At 41.4% G+C, this 25612-nt stretch overlaps 1 protein-coding gene and 2 non-coding genes across 3 annotated transcripts; 2 read left to right on the top strand and 1 right to left on the bottom strand.

Annotated features, from left to right (window-relative positions):
- Window positions 1-6921: 6921 nt before the first annotated feature.
- Window positions 6922-17192, bottom strand: LOC123087747 (U3 small nucleolar RNA-associated protein 25). Its single transcript, XM_044509847.1, has 23 exons — window positions 16917-17192; window positions 16757-16822; window positions 15740-15914; window positions 15205-15346; window positions 14606-14711; window positions 13474-13574; window positions 13267-13389; window positions 12939-13019; window positions 12601-12746; window positions 12079-12151; window positions 11866-11943; window positions 11124-11162; window positions 10953-11041; window positions 10705-10769; window positions 10296-10342; window positions 10155-10214; window positions 9865-9936; window positions 8665-8694; window positions 8121-8215; window positions 7877-7982; window positions 7689-7751; window positions 7507-7578; window positions 6922-7264 (listed from the first exon to the last, which is right to left on the bottom strand). Exons 1-23 carry the CDS (start codon window positions 16957-16959, stop codon window positions 7190-7192), a joined length of 1947 nt encoding a protein of 648 aa, XP_044365782.1. The 5' UTR covers window positions 16960-17192; the 3' UTR covers window positions 6922-7189.
- Window positions 17193-22861: 5669 nt separating this feature from the next.
- Window positions 22862-22935, top strand: TRNAT-AGU (transfer RNA threonine (anticodon AGU)). The gene has a single exon. It is a non-coding gene; the product is annotated as a tRNA-Thr (tRNA).
- Window positions 22936-25285: 2350 nt separating this feature from the next.
- On the top strand, window positions 25286-25359 carry TRNAT-AGU (transfer RNA threonine (anticodon AGU)). Its single transcript has one exon. It is a non-coding gene; the product is annotated as a tRNA-Thr (tRNA).
- The last annotated feature ends 253 nt before the right edge of the window (window positions 25360-25612 follow it).

Here is a 25612-nt window from a genome sequence, read left to right as displayed (position 1 = left end):
TTGACAGTAGCGATTATGCGGACACTAGAAAGCTCATATCCTTAATGCACCGCTCAGTGTGCTGAACCCCAAACGTCGTTTGTGGATGTTGTGAACATCGGACATACACGTTTTGATAACTACGTGATATTTCAGTTAAACGGTTTAGAGTAGAGGCACCAAAGACGTTTTTCGAAACGTCGCGGAACATATGAGATGTTTCGAGGGCTGAAATTGGGATTTCAGGCTCGTGCCCACGTCAAAAGGTATGAGACCTCCGACGATTTTCTTAGCCTGCAAACTAAGGAGAGAAGCTCAATTGTTGAGCTTGTGCTCAGATTGTCTGAGTACAACAATCACTTGAATCAAGTGGGAGTTGATCTCCCAGATGAAATAGTGATAGTTTCTCCGAAGTCATTACCACCAAGCTGCTAGAGCTTCGTGATGAACTATAACATATCAGGGATAGATATGATGATCCTTGAAATATTCGCGTTGTTTGACACCGCGAAAGTAGAAATCAAGAAGGAGCATCAATTGTTGATGGTTGATGAAACCACTAGTTTCAAGAAGGGCAAGGGCAAGAAGGGATACTTCATGAAACGGCAAATCAGCTGCTGCTCTAGTGAAGAAACCCAAGGTTGAACCCAAACCCGAGACTAAGTGCTTCTGTGATAAGGGGAATAGTCACTAGAGCGGAACTACCCTAGATACTTGGTAGATGAGAAGGCTGGCAAGGTCGATAGAAGTATATTGGATATACATTATGTTAATGTGTACTTTACTAGTACTCCTAGTAGCACCAGGGTATTAGATGCCGGTTCGGTTGCTAAGAGTTAGTAACTCGAAATAAAAGCTACGGAATAAACGGAGACTAGCTAAAGGTGAGCTGACGATATATGTTGGAAGTGTTTCCAAGGTTGATATGATCAAGCATCGCACGCTCCCTCTACCACCGAGATTGGTGTTTGCGTTGAGCATAGACATGATTGGATTATGTCTATCGCAATACGGTTATTCATTTAAGGAGAATAATGGTTACTCTGTTTATTTGAATAATACCTTCAATGGTCTTACACCTAAAATGGTTTATTGAATCTCGATCGTAGTGATACACATTTTCATGCCAAAAGATATAAGATAGTAATGATAGTACCACTTACTTGTGGCACTGCCATGTAAGTCATAATGGTACAAAATGCATGAAGAAGCTCTATGTTGATGGATCTTTGGACTCACTCATTTTTGAAAAGTTTGAGACATGCGAACCATGTCTATTGGTGTATATGCATGAAGAAACTCCATGCAAATGGATCATTTGGACTCACTTGATTTTGAATCACTTGAGATATGCAAATCATACCACATGGACAAGATGACTAAAAAGCCTCACTTTCAGTGAAATGGAACAAGATAGCAACTTGTTGGAAGCAACACATTTTGATGTGTGCAGTCCAATGAGTGCTGAGGCATGCAGTGAATATCGTTATGTTCTTACTTCACAGATGATTCGAGTAGATGTTGAGAATATTTATTTGATGAAACACAAGTCTGAATTATTGAATGGTTCAAGTAATTTCAGAGTGAAGTAGAAGATCATTGTGACAAGAGGATAAAATGTCTATGATATGATCATAGAGATGAATATCTGAATTATGAGTTTTGGCACACAATTAAGACATTGTGGAAATCGTTTCGCAATTAATACCGCCTGGAACACCATAGTGTGATGGTGTGTCCGAACATCATAGTTGCACCCTATTGGATATGGTGCGTACCATGATGTCTCTTATCGAATTACCACTATTGTTCATGGGTTAAGCATTAGAGACAATCACATTCACTTTAAATAGGGCACCACGTAATTCCGTTGAGATGACACCGTATGAATTATGGTTTAGAGAAACCTAAGTTGTCGTTTCTTAAAAGTTTGGGGCTGCGACGCTTATATGAAAAAGTTTCAGGTTGATAAGCTCGAACCCAAAGCGGATAAAATGCATCTTCATAGGACACCCAAAACAGTTGGGTATACCTCCTAATTCAGATCCGAAAGCAATATGGATTGTTTCTAGAATCGGGTCCTTTCTCGAGGAAAAATTTCTCTCGAAAGAATTGAGTGGGAGGATGGTGGAGACTTGATGAGGTTATTGAACCATCTCTTCAACTAGTGTGTGGCAGGGCACAGGAAGTTGTTCCTATGGCACCTACACCAATTGAAGTGGAAGCTTATGATATTGATCATGAGACTTCGGATCAAGTCACTCCCAAACCTCGTAGGATGAGAAGGACACGTACTACTTCGGAGTGGTACGGTGATCCTGTCTTGGAAGTCATGTTGCTGGACATCAATGAACCTACGAGCTATGGAGAAGCGATGGTGGGCCCGGATTCCGATAAATGGCTTGAGGCCATAAAATCCGAGAGAGGATCCATGTATGAAAACAAAGTGTAGACTTTGGCAGAACGGCTCGATGGTCGTAAGGCTAATGAGTACAGATGGATTTCAAAAGGAAGACGGACAATGATGGTAAATGTCACCATTAAGAAAGCTCGACTTGTCGTTAAGATGTTTTCCGACAAGTTCAAGGAGTTGACTACGATGAGATTTTCTCACTCGTAGCGATGCTAAGAGTCTGTTGGAATTATATTAGCGATTACTGCATTATTTATGAAATCTTGCAGATAGGATGTCAAAAAACATTGTTTCCTCGACGATTTTCTTGAGGAAAGGTTGTATGTGATACAACCGGAAGGTTTTGTCAATCCCGAAAGATGCTAATAAGTATGCAAAGCTCCAGCAATCCTTCTAAGGACTGGAGTGAGCATCTCGGAGTTGGAATGTATGCTTTGATGATGATCAAAGATTTTGGGTTTGTACAAAGTTTATGAGAAACTTGTATTTCCAAAGAAGTGAGTGGGAGCACTATAGAATTTCTGATGAGTATATGTTGTTGACATATTGATGATCAGAAATGATGTAGAATTTCTAGAAAGCATATAGGGTTATTTGAAAGATGTTTTTCAATGGAAAGCCTGGATTAAGCTACTTGAACATTGAGCATCAAGATCTATAAGGATAGATCAAAATGCTTAATAATACTTTCAAATGAGCACATACCTTGACATGATCTTGAAGGTGTTCAAGATGGACCAGTCAAAGAAGGAGTTCTTGCCTGAGTTGTAAGGTACGAAGTTAAGACTTAAAGCTCGACCACGGCAGAATAGAGAGAAAGGACGAAGGTCGTCCCCTATGCTTAAGACGTAGGCTCTTTAGTATGCTATGCTGTGTACCGCACCTGAAGTGTGCCTTGCCATGAGTCAGTCAAGGGGTACAAGAGTGATCCAAGAATGGCTCACAGGACAGCGGTCAAAGTTATCCTTAGTAACTAGTGGACTAAGGAATTTTCTCGATTATGGAGGTGGTAAAAGAGTTCGTCGTAAAGGTTACGACGATGCAAGCTTGACACCTATCCGGATAGCTCTGAGTAAAGAGACCGGATACATATAATGGAGCAGTAATTTAGAATAGCTCCAAGTAGAACAGTTGTTTGGAATAGCTCCAAATAGAGCGTGGTAGCTACATCTAGGAGATGACATAGAGATTTGTAAAGCACACACGGATCTGAAAGGTTCAGACCCGTTGACTAAAACCTCTCTCACAAGCAACATGATCAAACTTAAAACTCATTGAGTATTAATCACATAGTGATGTGAACTAGACTACTGATTCTAGTAAACTCTTGGGTATTAGTCACATGGCGATGTGACCTGTGAGTGTTAATCACATGGCGATGTGAACTAGATTATTGACTCTAGTGCAAGTGGGAGACTGTTGGAAATATGCCCTAGAGGCAATAATAAAAGTGTTATTATTATATTTCCTTGTTCATGATAATTGTCTTTTATTCATGCTATAACTGTATTATCCGGAAATCGTAATACACGTGTGAATACATAGACCACAATATGTCCCTAGTGAGCCTCTAGTTGACTAGCTCGTTGTGATCAACAGATAGTCATGGTTTCCTGGCTATGGACATTGGATGTCGTTGATAACGGGATCACATCATTAGGAGAATGATGTGATGGACAAGACCCAATCCTAAGCATAGCACAAAGATCGTGTAGTTCGTTTGCTAGAGCTTTGCCAATGTCAAGTATCTCTTCCTTAGACCATGAGATCGTGTAACTCCTGGATACCGTAAGAGTGCTTTGGGTGTATCAAAACGTCACAACGTAACTGGGTGACTATAAAGGTGCACTACAGGTATCTCCGAAAGTATCTATTGTTTTATGCGGATCGAGACTGGGATTTGTCACTCCGTGTAAACGGAGAGGTATCTCTAGGCCCACTCGGTAGGACATCATCATATGCGCAATGTGACCAAGGAGTTGATCACGGGATGATGTGTTACGGAACGAGTAAAGTGACTTGCCGGTAACGAGATTGAACAAGGTATTGGATACCGACGATCGAATCTCGGGCAAGTAAAATACCGCTAGACAAAGGGAATTGTATACGGGATCGATTAAGTCCTTGACATCGTGGTTCATCCGATGAGATCATCGTGGAACATGTGGGAGCCAACATGGGTATCCAGATCCCGCTGTTGTTTATTGACCGGAGAACGTCTCGGTCATGTCTACATGTCTCCCGAACCCGTAGGGTCTACACACTTAAGGTTCGATGACGCTAGGGTTATAAAGGAAGCTTGTATGTGGTTACCGAATGTTGTTCGGAGTCCCGGATGAGATCCCGGACGTCACGAGGAGTTCCGGAATGGTCCGGAGGTAAAGATTTATATATAGGAAGTCCTGTTTCGGCCATCGGGACAAGTTTCGGGGTCATCGGTATCGTACCGGGACCACCGGAAGGGTCCCGGGGGCCCACCGGGTGGGGCCACCTGCCCCGGGGGGGCACATGGGCTGTAGGGGGTGCGCCTTGGCCTACATGGGCCAAGGGCACCAGCCCCAAGAGGCCCATGCGCCTGGGGAAACCCTAAAGGAAGAGTCCCAGCAGGGGAAGGCACCTCCTAGGTGCCTTGGGGGAGGAGGACTCCTCCCCTGGCCGCCGCCCCCTTGGAGATTGGATCTCCTAGGGGCTGGCGCACCCCCCCCCCTTGGGATCCCTATATATAGTGGGGTAGGAGGGTCTCCCAAACACACCTTATGCCTTTGGTGCAGCCCCTCCCTCTCTCCCAAGTTCTTCTCCTCTCCCGTGGTGCTTGGCGAAGCCCTGCAGGATTGCCACGCTCCTCCACCACCACCACGCCGTTGTGCTGCTGTTGGATGGAGTCTTCCTCAACCTCTCCCTCTCTCCTTGCTGGATCAAGGCGTGGGAGACGTCACCGGGCTGTACGTGTGTTGAACGCGGAGGTGTCGTCCGTTCGGCACTTGGTCATCGGTGATCTGAATCACGACGAGTACGACTCCATCAACCCCGTTCACTTGAACGCTTCCGCTTAGCGATCTACAAGGGTATGTAGATGCACTCTCCTTCTACTCGTTGCTGGTCTCTCCATAGATAGATCTTGGTGATACGTAGGAAAATTTTTGAATTTCTGCTACGTTCCCCAACAGCGCCGACCCTGGAGATCCAATCTCCCAAGGGGGCGGCGGCCAAGGGGGTGGAGTGCCCCCCAAGGCAAGTGGGGCGGCCCCACCCTAGGGTTCCCAACCCTAGGCGCAGGGGAAGGCCCAAGGGGGGCACACCAGCCCACTAGGGGCTGGTTCCCCTCCCACTTCAGCCCATGGGGCCCTCCGAGATAGGTGGCCCCACCCGGTGGACCCCCGGGACCCTTCCGGTGGTCCCGGTACAATACCGGTGACCCTGAAACTTGTCCCGATGGCCGAAATAGCACTTCCTATATATAATTCTTTACCTCCGGACCATTTCGGAACTCCTCGTGACGTCCGGGATCTCATCCGGGACTCCGAACAACTTTCGGGTTACTGCATATACATATCTCTACAACCCTAGCGTCACCGAACCTTAAGTGTGTAGACCCTACGGGCTCGGGAGACATGTAGACATGACCGAGACGGCTTTTCGGTCAATAACCAACAGCGGGATCTGGATACCCATGTTGGCTCCCACATGCTCCTCGATGATCTCATCGGATGAACCACAATGTCGAGGATTCACGCAACCCCGTATACAATTCCCTTTGTCAACTGGTACGTTACTTGCCTGAGATTCGATCGTCGGTATCCCAATACCTCGTTCAATCTCGTTACCGGCAAGTCACTTTACTCGTACCGTAATGCATGATCCCGTGACCAGACACTTGGTCACTTTGAGCTCATTATGATGATGCATTACCGAGTGGGCCCAGAGATACCTCTCCGTTATACGGAGTGACAAATCCCAGTCTTGATCCGTGTCAACCCAACAGACACTTTCAGAGATACCCGTAGTATACCTTTATAATCACCCAGTTACGTTGTGACGGTTGGTACACCCAAAGCACTCCTACGGTATCCGGGAGTTACACGATCTCATGGTCTAAGGAAAAGATATTTGACATTGGAAAAACTCTAGCAAACGAACTATACGATCTTGTGCTATGTTTAGGATTGGGTCTTGTCCATCACATCATTCTTCTAATGATGTGATCTCGTTATCAATGACATTCAATGTCCATAGTCAGGAAACCATGACTATCTGTTGATCAACGAGCTAGTCAACTAGAGGCTTACTAGGGACATGTTGGTGTCTATGTATTCACACATGTATTACGATTTCCGGATAACACAATTACGTACTACATGTAATTGGTGTTGTAGATACTAGTGTATTTTTGTTTAGACAGCCAGCAACCCTTCATGTTGAGTAATACTATGGCCGGCCTGAAAATTGTGTCGTGGAAAAGGTGGCTCGGATTGGAAGGCTTGGGCTGTGGCTGGCTTGGTTATCACTAAATTAGTTTCAGATCAAAGAAAAAGGCTAAATTAGTTTCATTATATTGACCATAAAATAAAATTTCCATATACTAAAATATAGAAAAAGTTTGACTGCCACAGCCAACAAGCTACAGCCTACAAAGCGGACAAGGCCTCAAAAGGAATGTTCTGTTATCTAGTGCAGTGCATATAATCCGCTACCGCAACTTCAGGCACAAAAACTTTCAGCTGGACTAATCAACAGCAGATTTTCAGCTCATGTTCCAAAATTCTAGCCGGCTAGGCTGTAATACGCTCACGCGCACGGTCAGCAGAAGACAAACATATCCTTGTCAGAAGAAATCAGCCTCCGTGCAGACGACGTTCCAACGATCCGCTCCAGCTGCAACAGAAAATGTCAACCCATGTTAACTTGTTTGCCAGGCGCTCGAATACAATCAAACTGAATTTAACAAAACACTACATAAGAAATCCAATGTATATATATATGAACCGGCTATCGACTATCACACCCCCAACATGCTTTTTACAACGCGGTCCAGATTGTAACTTTGATGCGCTACAAACTTAGTAGCTGCAGTGCTGTACATTGAACCAAACTTTTACATGAAACGGTCGTCTCACCTTAAGGAGGTCCAGGCGAGAAAAAAGCACATTGCACCTGGGATTTCCTGATTCACCGAGCATATTTACAAGCTGAAAGAAAAGAAAACCCCAGGGTCAAGACAGATAAATCCTTTAGAACTTCGACAGCACAGCTTCAGATATAGTACGTTCTGCACAGTCACGATCTAGTCAATACATACCTCTGGATAGAAATCTTTTCTCCCTGGCAATGAGTAGACGACCAAATGATGTCCTCCCCTGATCTGCATATTTAAAAAGCACGAGTTTAAACATTACACGAACGAACACTCAGGTGCGTGCTCATGAACAGCAGCAAGAGCACACATCATAACAAGTACTCGAGGGACGGCCTTTCAGATGTTATGACCTTGTATCTGTGGAAGAAGTGAGATCTCTCACTATAAAGCAAGATCTTCTTCTGGCCCTCAAAGAACCAGAGTCTTGCACGAGATATATCCTGTTGTGACGTCGCCCTAATATATGAGCACATATAGGTAGTTACTATACGCACAAGACAAAACATATTCATGATAAAAATGAAGACTGAGAGCAGACCCCTTTTAGTAGTTGAACAAAAATATAAGCTATAAGAATAAGGAAGATCCACTTACTCCCCAATTCTACAGAAAGAAGCATCCTGAGATTTCAAAAAACTGCTCAGCCTAATGTATTCAAAATAGGAACTGGCAAATAGCAACACTCCGCCCTGCATATTTGCAACAAACAATTAGAGAAATATTGCACATGATATTTCCAATCAACTAACATAAAAATTTCCTCCAACATGGTGCCATTTCCAGACAAGTATGGCACATCCACCGACAAGATTTACTGCAAAATGCGCAACATTCTGGTACACCTCCGACAAATACTGTTGTAAAATTTTCCTGGGCGATAATAACATTAAGTATGTACATCCCACTGCTACAAAATGGTATGTTTGGTTATATCCCTCCAAAATGCTACGTGCTGTCAGATGCAGACATAGTTTCTTGAATTCTTACCCCCCCCCCCCCCTAACGTTTTAATTAACTATCAGGGCCTAACTCCTACAGGTTGACATTTAAAGCAAATCCTCCTACCAACGTCGAGAAATACCAAATTTAAGTGAACATGACAGCATTGCAGATATTACGACTATAGAAGAAACAATACCTCATCTGACTCCTGAATCTTTGGGTACACCTGTATCATTACATCATAAAATAGTCAATAATAGGATACACATATATAGAAACGAAAAAAAAATGTTAGATTTGTTCCAATAATTAAGAGCCATGACCATAAGAAGTGGCCAAATAAAACTGTATACAACCTCATAATTTTACACGGCGCCTACCACTGAAAGCGATTAGTTGTGAGCCATGATATCATGTGGAATCAGCACTTTTGTGTACAACTACATGTCCCAGCTTGTTGCTAATTTTTGGCCATGTCTAAGTTTACAATTTTGCTGGAGCACTTGATTTGGATGATTGGGTTTAAACTTCTTATTTCTTAAGGCAGTAAGGCGAGCACGCACCGCCCTGATGCCTAAGCGCATAAGGCAGGCAAAATTGCAAGGCGCTGGCAGGACACCTTGTTGCCTAAGTGTCCAAACGGGACGCCTGCAGTACGTCAATGCTATAAATCCTTCTGCTCGTTCTTGCACACAACTTCTGTTGAGGTTCTGTCAAAAAAAAAAACTTCCGTTGAGGTCGGTCAATGGCTGACAGCCACTGGCCTTGATGGAGTGGATTACACGCAGAACGACGCCAAGGTGGCTTCCGGCCATACTGCATTACACGACTGCAATAAGAATGAGTTTCTCCAAGAGGTCCGCGAACGGTTGCTGCAGGCTCAGCAGCATACCAGGAAGCACCATGAGAGGTGGCACCATGAGCTCCAGCTCACTCTTCCCGTCAGCGCACTAACACGATGCCTGCCCCCGCCCAGAGTGCTCCATGCCCTCATATATCATGGAATCAGTCATGTACTTGTCCACTGGGAGGGCACAGCTCCTAGCGATGCTATTTGGGAGCACCTTGATGAGTTTGTCCAATACTACCCTCAGTTTCAGCTCGAGGACAAGCTGCTTCACGAGGGGAGAGATGTCATGTGGGGCATGACATACAGCCACCGGCAACGAGGACCCATGGCTGTGGACACAGCGGAGAAGGCACAGGCTGATTTGGAGGGGGCACCACATCCAGATAAGGATTTAGGTTGCTTCCCCTTACTAATTGTTTACATACAGTAGTTTACACATGAATTAAGTACTGTAAAAGGACAAGTGATAGTTGTGAAAATGAGCTGAATGTGCTAAATTCCATAATGCATTTGTCAAGCATGCATTACAAGGACAAATGGACTCACCTTTGTGCAGAAATATTCAAAGCGGGCATCATCAAGTTCACCAATAGAAGATGCATCAAATCGTTCATACACCTGTGTAGTGATTGGACAGTGAAAAACATTTGTAATTTCATCAATACTGTTTTAGCACTAGGATGTGTCTGTTGAGCGAGCCCATCCAAAATTTATTAGAAAACTCAGCAAAAGCCCTGATTCTTGGCATCAAATTTTGTTCAGATGCACTGGACATATCTGGACAGTAAATTTGCAATGATGCGATGGGAGTCTGGGGAGACAATGAATTAACTGACCTGCCGTATTTCAAGCTGTATTTTGGGAAGAACACCTGTAAACTCACTCGCCAGCTTAACCTGAAAAGGTTGAGTTCCGGCATGTTAGAAACATGAGTCCAACACGGCAAATAGCTTAGTGACTTCCAGCATACTATATACCTTCCCCTCGTAATTTAGACATAATCCGTTGAACAAAGCATTCATCTCTGCTCAGCAGGCAAAAAATTAGAACATAAATAGGTTTATAAGTAAACAAGTAGATGACGATGCAGATAAATAAAAGGTCCACTCTATGTAGCACAATTAAGAATAGAATAGCAAGTGTCACTTTACACATGCACAATTAACGCAAGCAATTTTGAATACCAAAGAACCATGCATAACACCAGGGGACACATACACCACTCGAAGAAATAATAATAATGTTTAGCAAATAAATGCAGATCATGATTAAAAGCATAACTAGTTTAATTTTAGTTGATACTGAAAATGCAACTGAATGATAGAAGCTGAAGTATAGAAAAATTGGAATCCAATGATGGCCAGAGTTCCAAGTGAAATTCCATACCTGGCGTAAGATACGAACTTAAGATTATTGTTTGCCGATAGTACCGTGCTTGCTCATCCAGGTACCTTAACCAAATAAAGAAAATGTAACAAGCATGAAACTGACCTCGCAAACGTCAAATCAGGAATAGATTCCAAGTCTTTTTGCAGTTCACAATACAGTGAGTTGGCGTCTTATACTCTTATAGATAGAAGTACAACAATAGAAGATGCCATACAGGAATAAATATGCACGAAAAAAAGAATTACCATGGCCTGATCCGCATCACATTGGTTACATGCTCTTTTGATGGCAAATGATTTAGTTGTTCAAGAACAGCATGCAGATGCGACCAATTCTACATTTATAAATAACACAGTTATTTTTACCAGCCGGCATCAGAAAATAAGTACAGAAAATTATTTGAGTTGGAGTTTAACCTGCATAGATATCACATCTGCGTAATCAACCACCACTATCTGCACAGAACAAATGTATTGATAGTTTAGACCTTGTACAAGAAAAAAACTGAATGTGCACAGTTACTGTTCCTTTATGGAAGTCTATGTTGACTTGGCATGGCTTCAACTATACAAATTGAAACACAGGGTTTCTTATTACAATACATTAGCAACTCTGAAGTATTGTGAAATACTTCTGAGACCAATGTACCAAGTATGAGTAACTTTTCTCAAACTAAGTTTGTTGGCACATGGTCAAAGTGCTACAAGTTTTAAAATATTCATGAGTCAAAAAACTACAAGTTTTAAAATATACCCAAATCAAAGAACTAGAAGTTAATAATTTAATGAAATACAAGGTTTAAATTAAACATCGTTGAGCTACGGGTACTCTGGACAAGCATTGCAATAGCCAGAGCTCTGTCAATTACCATTTGGACACATCCCAAGCATAACATTCTGGAGCAATTAACAGTAATTGACGTGTGGTTTATTGAAATGTTTGTCCACTGAACATGCAGCAAGGGAAATTTAATCTGAAACTTATACCCCCTTCAAAATGATGACAAAATACTTGAACTTTCAAGAAATTCATTCAATCAATGTTTACAGACTGAAATAGATTATTTACACATACTAATGGTTAACAAAAATGAACTAATATATAGGACTGGAGATAGTAGTAAATAGAAAATAGTATATGGATACGAGTGGAACTAACTTCAATTGATGACAGGAAATCAGAATCGTTTTCCTTGGGACGTCCCTTTTTCTTGGTAACTTCACCTCCATCAATTTTCTGATAACAGGCAGGTATATTAAGGTCAGTTGCCTATGAGGTGTCCCCAGAACAATAAAAATATACAGCTGCTGGACGCATGAGTAATCATGACTAATTAAGTGTATTAAGAAACCTTTGTTAAAGAGTACTTACAAGTTTAAGCGCTAAAGGAGACGCAACTATGATATCAGAAGCGTAGAAATTGCTGTATAGCTTAACAGATTTCCTGCAGAAGCATTAGTTAAAACATTAACTTTTTAAGAAATCTTGTATAAATATAGAATCCTACGTAAATATAAAAACATCAATGTGAAAGGAATAACAAATTTAAGGACATATAGTTTGCTAAAAGCATGAGATCTCATAGTGCAGAATAATAAAAGAGTGACCAAAAAGTTCACAAAACACAAAAGATATTGAAACATTTTACAAGGAAGTCTTAGCAAACAAGTGAATATAAGTTATAATTATAATTTTTGTAATTGATTGTGCTTCTTCTGAGGATTTGCCTATTCCTTTAACATACTCATGTTCACATCAGAAGCCTGTGATTGGCAATGAAAAACTGAAGAAAAAAATTGAGCTGTTAACAAAAAACTGTGGAGAGTACATAGTAGACGTACTAGTCCTCACAACTAGAAAATTATTACAAGGAAAAATTAACAGCACACTTACTTTGTAAATTTTATTCCAAAAAGAAAGTGATCTTCAACATCCCCAGCAAACAGAAGGTTAAAGTCTGTTGGTTTTGAACTATTTGGCTCCTCCAGTTCATCATCTGATTCGCCAAACTCTTTCTTGAATTGTCCCATAGAATTATCCTATAAATAAAAGTAAGAATTCTCTATTTCTTAGCACCAGAGCAAAATAATAACTGAACCAGCAGCCATAAATTATATATGCAAACAATTTGCAGATCCAAATGGAATTCATGGTATAATTTGGCAGCGTATTTCATAGAAAATGATATTCAGATGCTATCTGTAAGAGTAGCTGCAAAGGTCAAATGTTACCTTTTGTGCCAGCGGAGATAATTGAATTAATCTCTTCACAATGCGTCGTGCAATGCTTTTGAGAGGTAACAAGAAAAGAACCTAAGTTCATGATATAATACAAAAGAAAATAGCGATTAGTTCAACAGATCAAGATACAACAAAATTACAAGTTGTGTATAAATGGAGGTACAACAACATTTAGTCTTAACAAAAAGAGACATAGCATTTACTTGATAAAATAGTGCAGTTAATTGTCAAGCAACTGTAGCCCAGCACACATCTATGCAATACATATGCCAAATAAGATACCATTTTCTCAAATGTGTTGTGACTATCTGACATATACCTTTGGACGTGTAAAACCCTGATCGCGGTATGAGTCGTCCTCCATAACATCTGTGTTAGCATCATTCCTAAGCTTCGCATCATTCTTAATGACAACATCTCTTGTCCTATGAACATGGCTCAACTGCCATTGTGACAATATTGCACATTAGTCAGCATCACAACAGGTACAGTAATAATGCTACCAAATAGGGATTGTGAAACTTACAGCATGCATAAGATATGCGTCCATAGTACTGGAATCCACCTTACTACCCTTGAGATAAAATGGCTTCTTATTACAATGCATTATGTCACGATAGCTATTACCTGTAATACATGATTAGGATTAGAAATACACTTTAAAAAAGTGATAGAGAGAGGGCACTACACCGTTTTAGGGAGGAAGCATGACATGTTACGCCACAATTTGTTTTAGATATGCTTAATTATACGAGAAAAAAAGTGTATAAATGGAGTTGGTAACTTGGTGTGTATGCTAAAAGCCTAAAACCATATTGGTAATAATTCTTTTCTCAAAAATAGCGAGAATATGGATCAAGAAAAGACGTGCACAGCATAATCTTTAGGATAAGGGAACCACAAAAGGTACTTTATGTTCCTATACGCCAAATTCACCAAGGCGGGCACCTGACAAAGTAGGATTAATAAACATCACCAATTCTCAGGGGCATTTACTGTTTTCACAAGTTATGGATGGTATTAACTGGTTCTGCGGAGGGGGGAAACAGAAGACCCCACCCATCCACCCACCTACCCAACAAAAACACCCACCCAAAACATGTTCAGATTGTTTGTGAACAAAATAGTTTCAATCCTTCAGGTCGAGCGTTATAAATGAAAGCCCGCATCTGGATCAGTTGAGAGCCTTAAAGGGACGTAGTCTTCCATCTGGAAGGATGAATCCTAGAATCTTTACTTTCCCCTACTAGCAGAATGGGCAGAGAAGCTCCTGCTGGCTTCTTTGGGAAAGAAAATTTCTTCCTAGTTCACTTTGGAGATCAGTTTTAGAGCTATCACACACAAACACGTAGAATAAGTGTCATCGCATGGAATTTACAGTTGCAAGTCCTGATCCAACTAATATTATGTCCACTTTTCTGTTGTTGGGATGTGCTACAAAAACTAATCAGAAATATGGATCTTCGTGAATTCTAGAAAACTAACTCTCTTATTCCTCTCAGGCAGCACTATTGGTTAACTAATATATATTAAGGTAATGAATAGCGTGCGCTTTTAGTAGGCACCAATTCTAAACTGAGCAACTTTAATGTTCTACTAAGTCATGTCATTTGTGAAATAAGGCACTAACTAAAAGATAATCAAATAGGAAAACTTACAAAGTGAGAAGAACCTCGATCTATAATTCAAATCATCAGAGAGGATTTTTTGCCAGTGGTCCTTCAATTTTCCTTTGACATCAACAAAAGGGTCATCAGAAGCTCCCTGAAAGTACAAAGCATTAAGAATCAGCTTTCAATGCGAAGCTGCCTGAAGTATTTATTATTCAGAAAAACATCCCTGCACTACTAATGAAGTTGATAACTCAGCATGAAGCAGTTGAGTAATTCGATAACTAATGTAATGGATCAAGTACACAAACACAGAGGAGCAGGGACAAATATTTCAGCAGGACTTTCCCCTTGAAAAAGCACACTTAACTTACCACTGCAAACATATTGCAAGTAACTGCAGATGGCTGTGGAACAGAGAAATGCACCATAGTAACCCCTCACAAAAAGTGTTATAACATGAATATAGGTCATAAGGTGATTTAAACACATGATGAACATGAAATTTGGTCTTCAAATTACAAATATATATACAGCTAAGCTATCAAAGGCTCAAGTTCAGTGACCCGCATTTCAAGGAGAAACAAGATAATCAATCAAAATAATTTAATGAGAGCGTATCATGATGAAATAATTCCATGAAGTACCTTAATTTTTTCACCTGTTCCAACCCATTTGGATTTTGGAATCTCCTCTGCAGGCATCTCCCATTTAAATTTACTCTTCTGATTCACTAATGCATTGACTTCATCATTTGCTAGCACGTGAGTAACATGACGCTGAAATGAACTGGAACATGCAAAAAGGGGCAGTGTTAGAACGAGTTATATGAACATATCATACATATAATGCAAGAAAATAAAATGATGCAGTAGAGCCAACATCAAACGAGCATTCTTAAACCTAGACATGTAGGACAAAGATGGTGGCATAATACACTACTCCCTCTGTCCCATAATATAAGAACGTTTTTGACACTAGTGTAGTGTTAAAAACGTTCTTATATTTTGGAAACGTTCTTATATTAACGTTCTTATATTATGGGACAGAGGGAGTATAACCAAAAACTGAATGACCGATATCATATAAACTAATATAAATATTGACCATTTACAATAGCAATAATATGTGTCCCAGTCACTGAAGAAAAAATGTGGATATTGTTGCATTAATAGCACCAACCATGACGACTCCATTTCATCAAAAGCATCACTTTTATTGCTTATCATATCATGTGCCTCATCCTCACTGGAAACATTGCAATCATCTGAGTCATCGTCATCATTCTGATGTAGGACTTGAGGGATCTCATTGGATGGTTTCTCACGTCGAGCAGCCTTTGCTGCTATGATTCCAGCTGCATGCAATACTTAAGTAATTAAGCACCAAAAAATGGAAAAGGGCATACTGACACATTGCACATCACTGTGCAAAGAATATTGAGCCAGTCATAATGTCTGCCAAAATAACACCACTCTAGCATCAGTAACCTCCCTATAAAATATTTGGTTGGTGAAACCTATGAAGAGCACCTTTTCGCTTTATGTTACTAGATGCGAAATGTACAACCCAATACAGAATAAACATACCTCCAAGAGCACAAAAACTATAGAGAATAAACCATACGTCCAAGAACACAAAAAAGTAAAGTTTGGTTCAAAATGAATAGAGATGAAATTGAATTAGAGGAAGAGGTGGAGTAGTACTGTTTATATTAGAAAGAAACACATTCAACCGTGAAACTACACCCCTTCCAATCCACTAATAAGATCATCAAAACTTTACGAATAACCTGGAGAAGGTTCATGAATCATGTATATCTAAGTTGGACAGTTACATACTTAGTGAGTACTAAATGGATGGCTCCAGCACTAGCCATTGTCATGGAAATAAATTCATTTTGAAGTATGCCCAGACATTTTTCTAGCATGTACCACTTTCTAGCCTGTACTACCACGGTACCTCAGCTTCTAAGTAGAAACTAAACAACTGAACCCAGAAATTGAATTGTCATTTACTCATTTTCCTCTAGAACGCAAGGCTTCAGCAAGCACCAGCATACAATTCCACATAACAATTTTAGCACGAAACAAGTGAGGAGGAAATCGAAGCAGTAGCAATTAACGCCTACTGAACTGTTATTATATATGTATATTGCCACTGTCTGCCAAAGAGAGAACACAGTAACGAAAAGCAAACCTGAAGAGTCAGGAAGATCGTCGTCAAGCGCCGGCCTTTGGGGCTTCTCACGGCGCCTCTTCTGACCTGAAACCACACGACAGCGACATGAGCGGAGAGGAAACTGAGCAAGGCACAAATTCAGAGCTTCAGGCAAGAGGCGGCGACTAAGGTTTCATACCTCGAGGAGTAGCCGTCGGAGGGACGGGCTTCAGCTTCGCCATCACTAATCAGTGGCTACCGGTGGGGCTGGACGGCCCGGGGCGTCGGCGCGGGGGCCTTGGGCGCTCGTACGGCCGGGGTGGATGGTGTCGACGGCTCTTGACGGGGGCGGCTCGTTGGCGAGCAGCGCGGAGCGGCGCAGAGGCGGCGGCGGCGGCGGCACAACAGCTAGGGGAGAGGAGGCCGAGGGAGGGGGATCAGGGTCGAGAGCTTCCGGGGCCAGCAGCTCACGCACGCCTCGGTTGGGCTGGCCCATTAGCACTCTCCGCTCGCTGGACGCCTGGACCCGATCGTTCAACCTACTGGTTTGGGCTGCACTACGCGTCCACCGGCGGAAAATTAAAGAATATCGGGGAACAACGAGTTAACCAGCGCTCCTTCGGGAGCCTCACAACTATCAGCGCCACTTGGCGCGTTCTCAGTCATTCGCCACGTGTCGCGCTCTGGACGTTCTCTCCGAATTTATTTTTTTATTATTTTTTCGCACGCGTTTTCGGCTTTTTAAATGATTTTTTTTGGATTTTTTCGACGTTTTGGTTTTTTCTTAGTCTTCCTTAGCTTTTCGATCAAAAAAAATTTGAAAAAAAATTTTTTGCGTGAAAAAACGCATTTTTTTTCCACAAAAATTACGGGTTTTTTTCGCGAGAGGCATGGTTGTGCTTTAGCGAGAGTCACGGCCATGCCTTTCGGAAACGGAAAAAAAACGCGTTTTCTGTTTTTTTTCTTTCACGGGAGTCACGGTTTTGCTTCCGCGAGAGGCACGGTTGTACTTTCGCGAGGTCACGGCCATGCCTCTCAGAAAAGAAAAAAAAATACGCATTTTCTGTTTTTTTCACGAGAGTCACGGTTTTGCTTCCGCAAGAGGCACGGTTGTGCTTTCGCGAGAGTCACGGTCGTGCCTCTCGGAAACGGAAAAAAAACGTGTTTTCTGTTTTTTTTCTTTCACGAGAGTCACGGTTTTGCTTCCACGAGAGGCACGGGCGTGATTTCACGAGAGGCACGGGCGCGCCTCTTTCGAAAAGGGAAAAAACCGTGCTCCCGGTTTCGGTTTTGCGTCTTTTTTTCGTCCGGTTTTTTTCGTGAAAAAAAAGTTTGTCAAAACCTATCAACATGGGATCTGGTTTTAAAAATCTCGACGCGAGGAATCCAATCGTGAAAACGGTTCGAGATTTGGACGCACGGTTTAAAAGATAAAATGTTTTGAATAAACGAATCTACGAAAAAAGGGAAAACTCTCAGGTTACGACAAGTGGCGCGGTGCATGTGCGCCACTTGTCGCGACCTGGGAAAGTGGAGTGTTGTTTGCAATGAGTACTCCTTAATTAGTGATTTTGTGATTTTGTGAATGAGCTGCACTACGAGTCGGACGGCTTGGAATATTTTTATTTACCTATGGTGCCGAGGCCTAAGCGCTCTAATCGGATCAGCCCAACTTCCATCGGCCGGCTCACTACCGTATCGATTAACTAATTTTCCGCCGAACTCCGAAACCTGCAGTTATTAACTGCTAGCTTCAACTAATTTCCATTAGCTCTTGCAAATGCAAGAATAATTTTGGAATCTGGAATATTGCAATATGATCCATGTTTCACTTGGGGGTTTGCAACATAATCCATGTTGTGTTCGCGTTGTGAACACTCATCGATGGGTCATGCGTATCTTTGATAGTTGCGATATGTCCTATGTCACCGCAACAAACCCTTTTGTTGTTGGTCGGTTCGCAACGCGTCCGTCGGTGGATATAACAAAAACATGTGCCGCCTCCAGGGCCATCCGGTTGACGCAAGAACAACCATCGGATATCCCCAAAACGCGTGTGTCGCGAATTGCAACAAGCGGGTTGTTGCGATGTTCGCTCTGCAACAGCGGCTCTACCCCTGAGCGTTTTTTAGCTTCACATGTTTATTAAGCATTGTTTTTGCAGCAAAGGTCTTGGTGCCGTTTTTTTGTAACAGAGGTTCTGTTGCAGAAAAAAAATTGTATTTCACCTTTCTGCAATTGCAGGGAGTATTTTGGAAACCGAGGTCGTGTTGCAGAAAAAATATTTTTCACCTTTTTGTAACATATACGATGTTGTGGGAGGATTTTTGCAACAGAGGTCGTGTTGCAGAAAAAAAATCATTTTTATCTTTTTTGTATCATAGCTGGTGTTGCGGGAGGATTTCGCAATAGAGGTCGTGTTACAGAATTTTTTTCAGTCTTCACCTTTCTTAACATCGGTAATGTTATGGAATTTTTTTATATAATATAGATAATGTTGCAGAAAAATTTACAATGAACTAATGAAGATGAAGTGACGAAGCTCCGGAGCACAACCGTCGTTCGCCAACGTTTGCAACCCCGCCGGTGACTAGTATTAGCTGGCTAGTATCGTGTGAGGCGCTGAAATTCAAAGACACACACCATGAAACTGAGAAGGTAGTATTCCCATGTGAACGCACGCCCAGCATAAAAACATGATTAGCGTCATCGGACTGTGCAGCGCGGGCGGACACATGCCTAAAATCGGCCGGTTGTTCGGAAGCTTTTTTTCCCTACTGGTTTAGGTTTTCTCAGAAAAAAATTACCTACTGGTTCAGGGGAAAAACCGACTTCCTTTTTTTATTATATTTAAAATTTCATACTTTTGAAAAAAATCAAATATTTTAGAAACATAGTTGAAGAAAAATCACGAATTAAAATAAAAACAAATGTGAAAAATATCATGAATTTGAAAAATTCTCTTGACTTTGAAAAAATGTTCATGAATTAGAAAAAAGATCGTCAACGTAAAAACAAGTTCATGAATTTGAAAAAAAACTGAAGTAGACAAAAGTTTACAGATTTGACAGATGTTCATCAATTTAAAGAAGTTCAAGAATTTGAAAAAATTGTTAATTAAAAAAGTAAAAAAATATACTAGCAAAATCGAGTGAAAACCAAAAAAACACATAAAAGAATAAGAAATTATAGGTAGTTCATTAAACATATAAATGACCCAGCTACACTTGAGGCAATGGCAATCAGGGAAGCATTATCCCTCTCAGCAGATCTATATGTCCAGAACATCCATGTTGCATCAGATTGCAAGGTGGTGGTAGATGATGTGAGGAATGGCACGTCTGCGGCTTATGGTTCAGTCATTAAGGAAATTATAGACAGGTCTTCAGATTTTCTCTCTTCGGACACGGCGTCAGCCTCCGCGGAGATAGATGATGTTGAGCTGATGATGAAAGAGCTGGGATTGACAGAAGATGATCTGGATGATCTTTTGAAGATCTACTGTTTAGATAGTGTTTGCACACTATAAATTCGGCCCATGGAGGAGTTGTCAGTTGGCGAGCCCAATGGGCCAGAGGGGATTGCCATTCTACACGCCAGCCTCCAATTCTACGACTTAAAAAAAAAAACTCCAAGTGCGTGCCAATCGATTGGCTCCGCACGATGGCGCTGCCTGAGACCACGGTGAGCAGAGAAGAGACCGTCGCGCTCGACGGCGGAGTTCAGCCATTAGGTTGTAAAAAAAGTGTTTTTTATTAGGATAACTAGTAAATGCGTACGTGCAACACACGTTAGTATTTAGGCAATATATTAATTGCACATGGATATTAGGTATACTATTATTTATGTGTTAATTATGTGATTAGTGCAATATTTGAAATAATATTAATTGCACGTTAAACATGTTTAAGCTTGTCATAGAAGCAGTTTATGTTGTTGGATTGATTTAGTTCGATGGCCGAGATTAATTGGATCTGTCCCTTTATATCTTTTTATGTTGGTATAGATAATTAATCAAACTGTCCGTCGAGGTTTATATATACAACCTCTGTACACCAATGCAAGATATTTTAGCAGTTGGTAATGTCCAATTTCACGTCTTTACTGTTTCACGAATCACGAGTTGCATGAGTTAGCAAGAACGAAGTTCATCCACAACTGACGCCCATCATAATCCTATGATCCTTTTCCATGAATGGTAGAAAAAAATCAGCAATGACAAAGTGATTTCGGACAATTAACAATGGCAGGTGTCGTTTGTTTTGTTTTTTGTGTTTGCATGGTAATACGTGTCTCATTCATACTATAAAGATCAAAATACAAGTTACGTAAGGACCGACATGATAAAACTGAAAAGATGGTAGAACATCTTTAAGCTTGACACCAACGCCCGTCACCTGTCTCCAGCGCTACTATAACAGCCACCGAAGAAAAAAATGACGGATCACCTCCTCACCCGAGCTCGACGCGGCTCCATCACTGATATGCAGTTTTGCGGACCTTCAAGGTGGCTCGCCAAAAGTGAAGCCCTTGCCGTTGAACGAATCAGACTTGGGCAACACTCTGGACACGCCATCGAACTCCAAATCTGGCACCCCACCACGACTAAGACACCGAAGGAGGAAACCATACGTGCCATCCATAAATCCAGCACACGTTCCTTCTTCCAGATGTCGTTGATGCAGACCATAATCTACATCCGCTCTTGACTACCTCCCAAGCTCCGTGCTGACGCTGGAGCAAACGTCGCCGCAAACGGCGGAGCCCGATGACACAAGTTCACCGCGAGGATGCCGCCGCTGCCACGCCATCCTTACTTGAACAGACTGGTTTTTAAATTCATCCCCAACCATAGGACCGATGGCCTCGTCAGGGATGGATCCGAAGAATCTTTATTCAACGCCGTCATTGTTGCCCCCGAAGTCAAGACGATGTACAACCTAAAAATCTAAACTACGAGAGAGTAAAAATAATCCATACGTGTGAATCCGGCGACACCGTCACCATCGACGACCGAGGTCGCCAGCAAAAGGAAGCCGCTGGAGGACGGCACTAGAAGATTGGCCTCCTGTAGGCGGCTAGGGTTCCAGCTGCCTGGACGCGAGAGGAAAAACGATTGAGATAGGCGTTAACTGCACCGGGGTCTGACGTGCAAATTGACCGGTCTCAGGTGTCATTTGTTGGTAGTAGTACATTACATTGTCGCAAAACCGCAAAGTGATTTCGGACAGTACAATGATGTTGCTACACTGACGCATGCTAGGCGTCGTTGTTTTTCAGTCTCTAGGATGTAGAATAATGTTCTCGAGAGGTGCCATTCAGACGGTCCTAAATCCATTCAGCCAAAGCATTCATAGCTCAGTTAGTTACAGCACCTGCTTAGTAAGCGGGAGGTCTTGAGTTCAACTCTCAATGAAAAAATGCATTTTTTGTGTGTGTTTTCTGGGCAGTTTTTTTAAATTATCCATGATTCCCTCGTACTTTGTATTTGCTTTCTTCTATACAAAATCATCACTTTTTTACATGTCTACTTGTATAACCATGTTGTGTCTTCCAAAATAATTAAAGTTCTATGATTATTCTAAGTGTAACTTTCTGAATTTTGACCAAGGCTATAGGAAAATTTGTTAAGATTTTTGTGTTTTCTAGGGCAGTTTTTCTAAATTTTCCATGGTTCCCTCGTATTCCGTATTTGCTTTCTTCTATACAAAATCATCACTTTTTTTACATGTCTACTTGTATAACCATGTTGTGTCTTCCAAAATAATTAAAGTTTTATGATTATTCTAAGTGTAACTTTCTGAATTTCGACCAACGCTATAGGAAAATTTGTTAAGAACTGTAATGTGAAATATAAATAATGCAAAAATATAACCATGTCTACTTGTAAACCAACCCTCTCAGAAATGAAATGGCAGAAAAAGTTCCCCCATCGATCCAAGCAATTAACAATGGGAGGTGTTAATATTTTAGCAGTGCAATCGTTGTCACAAACATGGAAAGTGATTTTGGACAGTACAACAAATTTTCTGCAGTACAATGCAGGTCAGGTGCCGTAGTTTATACCCTACTCCGTACTAGTTTAGACTGTGCAGAATATTGCTTAGAATACTAAAACCGAACTAAAAGAAATTGACAAATGAAGCTTTCATAGCTCAGTTGGTTAGAGCACCCGTTTAGTAAGCGGGAGGTCTTGAGTTCAACTCTCAATGAAAGCATGCATTTTTGTGTATGTTTTCTAGGGCAGTTTTTCTAAATTATCCATGATTCCCTCGTACTTCGTATTTGCTTTCTTCTATACAAAATCATCACTTTTTTACATGTCTACTTGTATAACCATGTTGTGTCTTCCAAAATAATTAAAGTTCTATGATTATTCTAAGTGTAACTTTCTGAATTTCGGCCAAGGCTATAGGAAAAATTGTTAAGATTTTTGTGTTTTCTAGGGCAGTTTTTCTAAATTTTCCATGGTTCCCTCGTATTCCGTATTTTCTTTCTTCTATACAAAATCATCACTTTTTACAACCATGTTGTGTCTTCCAAAATAATTAAAGTTTTATGATTATTCTAAGTGTAGCTTTCTGAATTTCAACCAACGCTATAGGAAAATTTGTTAAGAACTGTAATGTGAAATATAAATAATGCAAAAATATATTCCATAGTAAATCTAATGAAGAAAATTTAGTATTATAGTTGTTGATATATTTCATATGGACTTGGTGAAATTTTATGAAGTTTGACTTGGTATAAGTCTAGAACTACAATTATTTCAAAACGGAAGGAGTAAAATCATAACTTTCTTTTGGCATCTTTTTTAATTGTATAACCATTTCCCCCTTTTCTATATAAAATCATCAACTTTTTTATGATTGCATAACACCCCCCTCCTCCTGGTGTGTCATACATAGTAATGCTCTAACCACATTCACCTTTGGTGAAGGGCTTGAATCCACATCAGTGACGGTTTTTACAGTAAAGTAATCGTGCGCGTACAACACACGAACAAATTGATAGTTTCTTAAGAAGTTTGCCTTGTTGTCTGGCGTTGCTGTGACTCTTCCCTATTGAGAAGCGAATGTTGCTAAAGGTGTGTCCATTCGGGAATCTAAGCTATGCTATTTGCCGACATGGAAGTGCTCATTTTTGTATCAGGCCCTTGCTCCCTCATTTCTACACTTAAAGTATGGTCCGTGTCCTTCGTGCTCAACTTCTCAGCATGACAAGTTCTTGGCTCAAGGTTTAGGGGTTGATGTCCATGTCGACGATGCTTCCCATTTGTTGTGGTTGAGCTCTTGGTGCTTTATCGGACCGTGGGAGGTTTGGCAATACTGTAGTTTGTAATATGGAATGCTTTCTCACCGGTGCAGAAACACACTTCGTCTCGCCCATCTTATTCATAAAATTAGCGATGGCCTGATATATTTGAAGGGATATAGAGCAATCATAGAATGTTTTTACAAATATATTTTCTGAATTAATGAGTCTCCCATATTAATTACAATTATAATGTGGTTACATTGCCATAACTGTGTGAATCCCATGCCTTCGTGAAAGAGCATAAGCTTCTAATGTCTTGCATGCTATAACAACACACTTTCCAGTCTCATTCTAGATGATCACACCCACTAGTCCTGATTGAAGGTCCTCCGTGAAGCCTGCGTCGACGTTCACCTTAACCCATCCATCCCTGGGAGGCGTCCATCCGCCCTGTTGTGGCTTTATCATTTTTTTGCATGGCCTCATATAGTTTGTCGCCAATGCACCAATGGACACTGCTGCTCGGCTAGGGATTTGAACCGGTTCGAATTCACTATTTGTCTTCTCTCCCACCAAATATACCAATCCCATGTTAGAGCCAATTTGGCTAGCCTAGCACCCACCATTTACGGTGCCATGTCTAAGCAACATATAATTATCTCCAAAGCACATGACCCCGATATGTCGGAGCGAGCCGTATGATGTGCTTGAGAAGTTAGATTGGGAACAAAGGGGAGGGTGCGGCTAGGGTAAGGTTAGATTTTTTTTTTTGAGGTGGGGGGTTAAGCTTAGATAGTTTTTATACCCCCAAAGAAAACTGATGGAGCCGACTCTAGGGGGCTTCAGATGGGCCAAAGCTATTGCTAGTGGACCTGAGTAAGCTAAACAATGGCCGAGTCATGTTCTTCTTAAAAAAAACTGTCAGTCATGTTTGTAATTTATTTTTAGTTTCGAGTCTTTACTGTCTCACGAGGAGTATGGGGTAGCCAGGCACATGCAGTTCATCCACGCCTATAATTCCACAACCATTTTGCACTCTTGGACACCTGAATTTGGGTGAGCCAACCCTCTCTGAAATGAAATGGCAGAAAAAGTGCCCCCATCTATCCAATTAATTAACAACGGGAGGTGTTAATATTTTAGCACTGCAATCGTTGTCACAAACATGGAAAGTGATTTTGGACAGTACAACAATTTTTCTGCAGTACAATGCAGGCAGGTGCCGTAGTTTATACCCTACTCCATATTAGTTTACACTGTGCAGAATATTCCTTAGATACTAAAACCGAACTAAAAAATTTGACAAATGAAGCTTTCATAGCTCAGTTGGTTAGAGCACCCGTTTAGTAAGCGGGAGGTCTTGAGTTCAACTCTCAATGAAAGCATGCATTTTTGTGTGTGTTTTCTAGGGCAGTTTTTTATAACAATTTTACATGTGTTCCCTGCATTAATAGTTCGTTCTGCATTATCTTGCCGCATCACCTATGGCTATGGACATCGACGCAAAAGGTGATTCCCCATCATGCATGTCACTTTGAAAGCTGAAGCTGCTAGCGTGGCCCGGCTCTGCAGCATCTATGCATGATGAGCTCTAGTATCTTCTGTCCGGCCTGTGCCAAGACGAAATGATGCAACCAC

Source organism: Triticum aestivum, chromosome 4A (genome assembly GCF_018294505.1).
Source record: "Triticum aestivum cultivar Chinese Spring chromosome 4A, IWGSC CS RefSeq v2.1, whole genome shotgun sequence".
NCBI classification, from domain to species: domain Eukaryota; kingdom Viridiplantae; phylum Streptophyta; class Magnoliopsida; order Poales; family Poaceae; genus Triticum; species Triticum aestivum.
The sequence above is the reverse complement of the archived record's forward strand: the minus strand, read 5'-3'. Positions and strand labels throughout refer to the sequence as shown.